General features: G+C 39.9%; 1 protein-coding gene across 2 annotated transcripts in view; it reads right to left on the bottom strand.

Annotated features, from left to right (window-relative positions):
• LOC103482325 (partitioning defective 3 homolog) overlaps positions 1 to 10,347 on the bottom strand; it is a 388,210-nt gene extending 377,863 nt beyond the window's left edge. The window contains exon 1 of one of the 2 annotated variants that reach the window (XM_081602034.1): positions 9,914 to 10,347. In XM_081602034.1, the coding sequence (XP_081458160.1) occupies positions 9,914 to 10,033 (120 nt within the window). In that variant the 5' untranslated portion in view covers positions 10,034 to 10,347. The remainder of the gene's footprint in view (positions 1 to 9,913) is intronic. The other variant, XM_008438421.3, reaches the window with a different exon arrangement.

A 10,347-nucleotide genomic window follows, 5' to 3' on the forward strand; every position in this document is an offset into this window, starting at 1 on the left:
AACGTACACCAGCATTAGCTCAATTATCTTAAATCAAATGAAAGAAACAAGTCTTCTGCGGTACGATAGCCTTTAATCTACATCCATTACTTTTCGACCCCTTTGAGGCATGACTTCTTCTTTAAACAGAGGGTGGAGAGACCTCAACTGATGACATTAGAAAGTTATGAGGTCTAAAAAAGTAGAACTATTATTTTACCTCTCTGTTCTTTGTGCTTGTTCCATCAGCAAAGAAGGAACACACATTAAATTAGACAATTTACCTCTTTCCCCAAGGGCTGTTTCTGTGCAGAGACCTGAGCGTGTTTTGTTATTTCTATTTTTTTTTTTTTTTCCGCTTGAGAAATTGAATTCTGGGAAAAAAGAAACGTTCGCCCAACACCTTTTATTGCAGTGTTTAGCTCCTTTGTTCCTGAACCATGTTCCACTGCTTCTTTTGCAAACACAACTCTTGACAGTGCAGCAACAGCTAACACATTTAATCAATTGAAATGAATTGCCTCATATGTTTGCAACTACTTATTTCTTAGTCACAATATGAGGCAGGATTAGAGCCACGGTAAAAGGTCTGGGAAAGACGGCAGTGAGCCAACATTACATCATCACCTTTGTCCTTGATATAAGCGTTTGGAAAAGCTGTGGCAGAAAGGCACGAGAGGAGAGGCTGATGTTTTAGCAAAGAAAAATATGGTGCTAAAAGTTAATATAAAAGACTTTAGAGGCCAGTTTTCACTCTGTTCTCTTCATATGGAGATTTTTATCTCAAATGATCCTGACCAGCTTCAAAAACCTAACCCACCCCCGACCCCCGTGTTGCCCAAACTTATCCAAGTATCCAGTCGTTGTTAAGCCACTTGATTTGGTTTTATTGCTCCTTTTTAAATCTCTCACTGATAGTTTGAAAGCTAGGAAAGGAGACCTATTAGTGAAAAATTTTAAATGAGGTGAGAAAAACATGAAATAAGACACTAAATGCCAAATAGCAAGCTTATTCTTGGGGTTCTATCATCTTCTTACAATAGAATACTGGAAATGTTTGGAACATTTCACAAATTTCAGTCTTGTATAAGGGTTTGAATTTTCTAGGGCCTACTAATGCTAATGATGCTAGTGGTGCAAATCACTAGCATTAACGCTAAAGACAGTTTAAGATATCAGCTCACTGTTGTTTTGATTTTGTTTTAAATTAGCAAATTCTCAGTTGTAAGATATTCCTGTCTTACACACAAGATGATGTTATATCTGCTCGTATGAATAATTAACAGGAAGGCGGCAAGTACTACAGTGCTGCTAACTGTAGTACTTAAAGAAAACTTGGAAAAATTGGTACCAGCATGCCATATATTTACAAAAAGGTGGCAATTTCTATTTTTCTTGATCATTTGGAAAAATTAAAGTGGGGTCAAAACTGAGTTGTGTGTTTTCTATCACAGTTTTCAAATCTGTCAAAACATATGCCACACAGCATGTAAAAACATGTAAAAACATTCCAGTCTTCAGGCAAACTGATATAACTGGTTCCCTGATAATATTATATGCTCTCTGCGCACTTTTCACTTGGTATTCAGAGGATGGAAACAGACAAAGATCTTGTCAGATAAAAATAAACAAAGCTTGGAAAAAGAAATAACTTCGGTTGTCCTGTAATGTAAATACCACAGAGAAACCGGTGTAAATTTTGCAAACCACAACTAATAACACGTTTGTCAGCTTCATTTTCATACCACGTGTCTAAAAAAAAAAGCAACTTATGCTTGGTGAAGATGAAAGTTGTAGGTCAAATATCTTCATATCAATAAGACTTCGCCTGACGTCACATGATTTCCTCTTGACAAAAAAAGGTTGAATTGAAAAACGGTCTTCAAACGGTCTTCATACTGGCACATACTGGAGTATTTTACTATCTCAAATAAACAGGAAGTTCAAAATCTGCCAGTTTTACAACCATCCTTTGTCTATTAAGTCCTTTCCAGACTTAAACATACCATTAAAGATAAGTGAGATTTTATGCAGCGCATTTTGTTATATATTTCTGTTTCAATTGTGTTTTCTTAAAATTAGCCAATAAGTTAAGATATGGCAGATTTAGTTGTCCACAGATTTCAGGTCTGGGATTCCTGACCAGCACTTTGAAAACCTTAAAAGAACTGCACATTACCTCCACCAGACAATCCCTAAGGAACAGATGACAAGATACGTCTAGTGTGCAAAACGTAGGAATTTACAATCAAAGTCTACTGTAACCTCAAGTTGAAATAGTTTGGCATGAAAACGATGTTTTGCTATTCAGCTCCAAGGGCACTGAAAGCAAACAGCAAAAACCAACCAGAAACCCAAGAATCTGAGAAACTACACCACCATGCAAAACAGATCCTGAACCTGGATATTCCCACCGCTGGTTAGACAGGGCATAGCAGGAAAACCAATCCTTGGCATGGCCATGGCATACCCAGACTCTGGCAGTCACCACTGTGGTACTTTGCCTACTTTTTCTGCTCAGTCGTTTTCCCAACTTTGCTCCCTGTGCTCTTTGCAGACCCTCCTACAATCGGCATACAAATGTGTACATCAACACCTGTGTTTGCACCTGAAATCCTTGCACCTGGGTGGGTTAGAGTTTGGATTACACAAGGTTCACGGAGACTGAAGTCAAAGTCTGTGATGCTTGACGTTTGCCAGACTGTTGTTTAATCAGTCTTCCCTGTGGGTTTCAGCATGGTGAAACAGCTTAGTAGCTTTGGTGATGATATTGTGATGTTACGGGCCCGCTTTTCCAAAAGCAGGGACATGAAAGTTTGTCAGTATGGATGCACCGATATGAAAATTTGGCTCAATATCAATATCCAATCTGATTGAGAAATTTGGGCTAAGCTTGAAAATTTATGCTCTCCATCTAATTGGAGTTTGAGCTTTTTTGAAAAAGAATGTGTAAAAAATATCAGTCAGAATAAAAAAGCACATAACACTTTTCAGATTTCTATTTGTAAAATATTTTGTTTCATTTTCCTTTCCCTTGACAATAACGTGTTACTTTGTGTCGGCTTGTCACATAATCCAAAACCAAATGCATGACGTTTGTGGTTGTCCATATTTCAGCTTTCAGTTCTCCATCAGGAATGTAATAACATGGATAATTGTATGTCAGGACAGATCTGAGTAAATTTTTTTCTGACTGTAGCATTACCAGACTTGCATACAAATTAATTTTAAAAAATTTATCTAACTGATGAATTTCAAGTCACCAGAGTTTCTAACTACAATCATGACCAAACAAGTAATTTACAAGCCTCCTCGTAATTGCAGGCTGTCACCAGAGTGATCCCCTTTCTCAGTGTTCACATTTGCTGCACGGTATCTTTGATTGTAGCACCTACAGCCAGTTTTTCCAATACATGTTTAGTTCAAACAAAACCAAAATGGATGTGATCAGCTCAATCGTTCACTTAGATATTCGATAATAGTGAAGTAGGGCTTTTCATATTTGAGGCGCTTTAAATCTCTTCTGGATGGTTGGGCTAACTGAAACCCATGACTTGTGGAGCAGCAGGAGTGATGCTCTACGAGGGGATTGGTACTGGACTGCTCCCTGAAACAAAGTGAGTGCGAAACTCACTGTGAAAACCTCTTGATAAAGAGGTTTTATCTTGATAAAGAGGTTTTCAAAGTGAGTGTAATGCTATGATCTGCAGACGGTGATGATGTTCATGCAGTCTCTTCTTCTAGTTATTTGCCTCCCTTTGAGGTTAGAAATTTTACTTTAGCTTCGTCATTGCATTTACTAGCTAGCACTTATCGCTAGTCTTTATCCAATATAGCCTTCTCCAACATGTAAAATCCCTATCCTCCACCTGAATTGTTTCCCCCATTCATGGTGCAGCTACAGTCTGTTACATAACAGCTAAGTGAAGTGAGCTGATGAGGACTGACAACTCTTTTAAGGCACTTCTCACATTCTAACTGGTGAGCTTTTCTGCACAGAATCACCAGGATGGGTCAATTTCCTGAGGATTTCAGGATTAAAAACTGAACTTTTGACTCCGTCTTGTCTGCAGTAAAACCAAATCCCAGAGGTGTTTCTTTCAATATGTTTGTTTGTTTGGAGGAGTTGGGGGGAAATCTAACCTAGCTACTCAACAAAAGAGACAACAGAGGTGTGTTTAAATAGATGTGGAAAATAGTGATGTGCATTTAGCTAAATTTAAAAAAAATACCCCATAGCTAGCTTCACACAAAAGAGACAGACAAAAACAAAAGAGGTGTGTTTAACTACATGTGGAAAATAATGTTGTTCATTTAGCTAAATGAAAATTTACCCACTAGCTTCACACTTATGGCACACAGAGGTTGCTATCTTCTCAAAGGAAACAAGCAAGTACTCTTCCTGCAGAGAAAGTTTTTGGCTCTGATTGGTTCATTCCTCTGGCTTAACTCCAAGTAACTTCTAACTTGTGTGCAATGTCACTTTAAATACACAGACAAACTTGCTGGGTGCTGTTGCAACAGCCCTGGACCTCAGAGTGTTGCTCAGGACTGCCATGAGAACAACAACACAGTATTCCAAACCAAAACATGGGAAAATGTGTTGACTCGAAGCTGGAGCGCCTTGCAAAAGCGTGCACGCTTCTCAAACCTGACGGATTAGCACAGAGTAGTTTTCAATTTGCAGAGAAAATTCTGGAAAGTGTGATGAACATTTTAATATGATACTGCTAAATAGAATCCAGTGCAACCACATGTTTTCAGAACATTTTTTATGCAAAACTGCTGAATGGTGTGAAAGACTAACTGACCGATCTTTAAAAACCTAGATATATAGAGATTCAAGTTTTTACCGATACCAATTTTTTTTGTCTGAAAAGTCACTAAGTATTCTGAAGGAGTTGCTAAATTGGCAACAGTGACGTGACTATCGTTAACCTGGTAGACCAACCTGTCTGTCAATCCCCTCCTATGGCAGAGCCAAAAGAGGAAACTGATTGATTTTCAGACCTTTGCAGAGGTAGTTAAGATTGGTGGTTTCACTTATAAGTATTGGCCAATCACCAATCTCCAATCTTCCAAATCCGGGCCGATTTATCGATGCACCCCTACTTTTAAACAGTCACTGTAATCTATAAGCTTCTTATTGCATGACGGATGATGTGATGTGCATCTTCATGATCTATAGCAGATTACTGGCTTAAAGGATGAAGCTTCCCTTAAATTTCTGGCTCAAAGGACACATGTTCTTCATATGCAGATAATGTAGCTGCTTAAATGAAACACTAGTATGGAAAGATGAAACTTACAGTCTTGACTCATAATCTTGTTCCAATAAGAAAATTCTCCATTTGTATATCCTAACAGTCTGGCTGTGTTGTGACATGTCACCAAGGCTGTGTTTAGGGAATCTGGGGGGAGTAAAAAAGCCAATTATGTGCTTTAAGGCTTTATCGTACATTTAGCCTCAGCAACTGTGGGAAAAGCAGAGGATGAATAACCACCCTGAAATGCAGCTCTTCAAAGAATTAGAAGCTCAGTGTCGGACCACAAACCATGGATGGGGTGAGTGAACATCTGCATGCTCTTTTGTTATTTACCGCACAGCGTCCGTGCGCTGTGCGATCATTTTGCGATCGCAACTCGCAAAATGACGAGTTGCGATCTGTAGCTGCCAATCACATCTTCTTATTGCTTCTGCTTTTTGAGGAGAAAAGCAGTAAAGACAAAAGCTCTGAGAGCAAAAAGCAACATAAGAGACAGAGCGGCTCTAATCTTCCTTGATTGTGCAGATTGTAGACCAGATTGGAGCTGAAGGTAATGGCGCTTGACAGGGCGACCAATGCCTCTTTTTTGCTCCCCACAAAGGTGGTGACAAAAGCATCAAGAGTCCCTGGGGAAGCATCAGCACGGGATGTACAATGCCTGAGCTCAGCTGCTGCAATCAAATACAAAGTGGACGGTAAGCCTATTATGACTGATATTCAATCTAAGCAACAAATATAGACAAGGACAAAATATAGACAAGGACAAAGAAAACTCAGGACAGAATTGGCATTGCTGTTCGTATTCCTTGAAGCTGTTCACATTTTATTGACGTTGCAATGTCAGCTTCTGCACCTGGTTCACACGGCAAGATTTTAAAATTACTGACCAATTTTCAAAACCTGAGAGACCACACATGTGATGATACAAAATCGTAGGTATAACAGGTTTGGTCGTACGGTTTGTCGTATGGAGTCACCCGGCAGAAGCAACACACCACACACCAACCGATTTCGCTCACCAACATTCAGATGTCAAACGGGAGATCTCGCAAAACCCTTCGACACAAAGAGACTGAGTTCAGAGAAAACAAACATGGCTGAATGAGAAGTAGAAGAAGAAGAAGAAGCATTGGTGATAGTTTGTGGACTATATTTAACAGAGGAAACACAATTCAAAGATGTCTCCAATGACCCCAGGACTTTTGGGTGCGCCACAGTAGTCTGTTTCATCCTCTGTGTATTGTTAATTCCCCTTCGTTTTTTCGTCACCTCGCTTTTTGATTGGCTACACGTCACATTCAACAGGCTGCGTTGTTGAACGTCCTTGGGGGATGCCAGTCACCCTGCAATATTGAGCCATGACAATTCAACATTTTGAATATCCCCAATTTTAGATTGGAGTGGTTGCCACTTCTTTCCACACATGGCAGAAAAATCGCTTAAAATTATATTCCCATTGTCTTCTCTTTCAAAAATAAGCATCCACAGAGCATGATCTAGAGCACTTCCATGCTTCACCATGGAAATTGTGTTTTTAGACCAATGTGTAGTGGTATTTTTCCGGTACATCTGGAGTTTTGCATGCAAGACTTCAACAGTGTTCTCATCTGACCAGAGCATCTTTCTTGCATATGTTTGCAATGTCCTCTTACGTGGTTTGTGGCTAAGTTTAAATTGGATTGATGCATTGAATTGGTGCATTTAGTGGCAGTGCAAAGGAAGCTAAATATAAATGCATATCTTATGTTTAAGGATATTTGAAGACAAGGTATCATTTTCCTTCAACATTACTGTTATAGTCTATCTGTGATAGAATATCCCAATAAAATACATTGAAGTCTATAATTGGACAGCAATAAAATGCAAAAAAAGAAAAGTTTGACAGGTGTGAAAACTTCTGCAAGGCATTGTAAGTAGATTCAAATGGAGTACACATCAGACATCTGAGACAAAAAATGTGTACTGCTATTGAATGTGAAGTCTTTTTTACAGTCCGTCACGTTTTCCAGAAGCATCTCTTCAGAGAGGGGTTTGAAATCTGAGACCCTACACTCCGGGGAAGACACTTTTTTTCACTTTCTCTGAGGTCTCAGTTTATTTTGTCAAACCACAGCAAACACTGAGCAATACTTTCCCATCACAAGATGTCAGAAGAGACTGCATCGAAAGGAACCCACTGCACTTCTATAAATAAAGAGCAAGACGTCAGCAGCTGTAAACCTATAAAACTCTGAGAGATTACATCTTTTGTGTGGTCTGAAAGGCCGTGTCTTACACAAGCAAAGCCAAGCATTTTCCAAAGGGAAACTACACTGGATCTTTTCAAATACACGGCTGCATGGATCAATAGATGAGTCGCCTGCATTCTGCTGAGGTGAGGAAAGCTATGAAGCTCTGGTAAGAAGAGGAGGGAGATGTCTGCATGGTTACCGGTGTATGTCTAGGGAGGAAATGCTCCTCAGGATGACCAATAACGCTGATCAGATTAATTGTTGTTTCACTGTAAAGCTGATGGGCTTTCTCAGGAGACCAGCAACAGTTCTGGTGACCCCCGGTATTTACTAACCTTAGCCCTATAACCCTTTGTTAAATGTACTTAAGGCCAAAATTACTTACATTTAGACAGAATTTTTAGATTTCAGATTATTAAGAAGGAAATAAGAGAAATAAGAAAGGTATCTCCGAAAACATAACAAAAGAATATAAAAGAATTAATTTTGGAATAAAACAATTGTTTATTACAGTTTAAAAATTGCATGATCCTTCACAATAATCAGAGGAACATTTTATATTGCAAATGAGCAGCGTTTTTATATGTTTCTGCTGGTATTTTTGATGGTTACGATGAGCTCCAGGTCTTGAAGGTTGGAGGTCTTTTGACTATTACCCCAATCTTTAGCTCCCTCGACAGACGTCCTCAGTAAGTCAAGGCTCCAAAACATTAATATTACTTCCAGCACAAAGAAACATGTTGGAAAAATTCAAATATTACTTTAAGCTTCAATCTTCCATTGTTTTGTGTTCGCTGTGATATATTCACAAACCAGACAAATGCAACCCATACGATTGCTTTGCCCGTATCCAAGTTTTTCATGGCAACAGCCAGATTTTAATCTTTTCACCAACCAAAAAAAGAAAAATTCTGTCATTTCTAACTTAGATAGGTATCCAATAGCTTTGAAAGCGTCTGCAGACTGAATAGTCATGACGAGTTTTATCCGACTTTTCATCATTGACATTATAAGACGTCTGTTATTACTATCGTAGACATTACGCTGCTGTGCTGTGTCAGCGTCCTTTTTCTGCGCATGCGGGTCACTTTAGGTCATAAAACCGTTCATGGAGAAATTTTAATGTGACCGCATTTACCGTAGTTAATAGTATGAATGTCCATGCAAAAAAAATTTTGGATTTCAGCAAAAAGTTGTAAATGTCAAGACCTAATGTGTGAATGTAATACTGATCAAATTCAGTCAGGCGTCTGAAAACTTCAATTAAGGTCTGTCCAGGTACAAACATCATGACAAAAGCTGCAGTTCTGACTCTCAGGACAACTCAGTCTTTTCTGTACCCACAACTGAGGATGACTTCTTTTTGATCTCTTGTGCCTTCCCCTAACAGAGTCACAACTTGGGCAACAAGCCATCTCACCTTCAGCAAATAATAATAAAATAAATAAATAGATGCCAGAGAAGGTTTTGGAATTTGGCCTACCTGTTGAGTTCCACAGACACTAATCTACTAAGATTTTTGATCAAACCTACAGAAAAAGACTAGTTGGGCGACTACGAGTTGTTTGGTAATGGTTTTAAATAAAGGAAATCAGACCATGTTCTACAGTTTTGCTTAAACCAAGCCAAAGTAATCATGCCAGAAGAATCTCAAACTTGCCTAATTGCTAGACCCCCCTCTGACGTGACTCCAATGATAATAGAACGAATTGGCAAAGTGCTGTCACACACCATGGTAACAGTACCAAGCAGGAATTCTTTTATTTGTCTTTTACTGGGGTTTAGAGCGAAGCCACAAGAAAACAACAAAGCTATCACATTAAACTTGATCACATTGAACTTTTTTTTTTCTTCTAAACCGTGTAAACCCAGGCCCCAAAGAGAGAATGTCAGAGTGGATTATGCAGTATGCAGATGCTGGATGCTCCGGATCAGACGATATGGAAATTAGGTATTGCCTAATTCACCTGATCTCCCTGAGCAACCCTCCTTGTGTAATTACACACAAATACCTGCAGTCACACAGCGCGGGTCTCCCCCACCCAGTTGGAATTCCTGCTCACTCTGAATTTATTGCATAATTTCTTACTTTGTTGCTTCAACTTTTTCATGGGAAAAAAATAAAAGTTAAATCAGACATTCACGTGTGGGAAAGGTTTTGAGTATTACTTTAGTCATTTAGCTGTCATTGCTAGTTTTGTCAAAAAGTTTGGGTTGGAATGGGAAGTTCTCCAGGAGGGACCCCTGGGGGTCTCAACTCGTTCCCGAGGGAAAAAAAGAAAAAAGAAAGCGCCATGTTGAGGCTCCCCGGTGTGAATCCAGTGCACCGCTCCAGGAACTCGCAAAGCAGACGTTACAAAATCACTTCCACCGAGGAGAGAGAGAGAGTGTGCGTGTAAGAGAGAGAGAAATGAGAAAAAGGCGGGGGAGACCTACCTTTGCAATGGCCTTTTTATACCTCATGGCTGCTTGTTCAATAAGGTTTTGCACTTTAACGTTCCCATCTCCACACGGAACGACCACGCGCGTCCTCCCGAAACACACCGTCACTTTCATGTCTCCCCCGCTGCTGTTAATCCCAAAGAGGAAAAAGCCGCGTCCGAACGACGACGACAACCATCCCGTGTGTGTGTGTGTGTGTGTGTGCGAGTGAGTGGAAATGGGTGAAGGTGAAACAAGTAAAATCCCCGAGAGGAAAAATCGCTCTTCGCTGTGCTGCCGAGTCCTCAGAGGAGAAGCGGGCAGAAGCTCCACGCGCAGGATCCCAGCGGCGGGGCTGGGTGGCGTCCTCCCTCGTGCCGCGCTAACTGACTCACTTCACTTGCTTGAAAGTTCCCAACAAAAAAAAAAAAGCCTTCCCGACTCCGACT

This window comes from Poecilia reticulata, chromosome 20 (genome assembly GCF_904066995.2).
Source record: "Poecilia reticulata chromosome 20, P_reticulata-male-v2, whole genome shotgun sequence".
NCBI classification, from domain to species: Eukaryota; Metazoa; Chordata; class Actinopteri; order Cyprinodontiformes; family Poeciliidae; genus Poecilia; species Poecilia reticulata.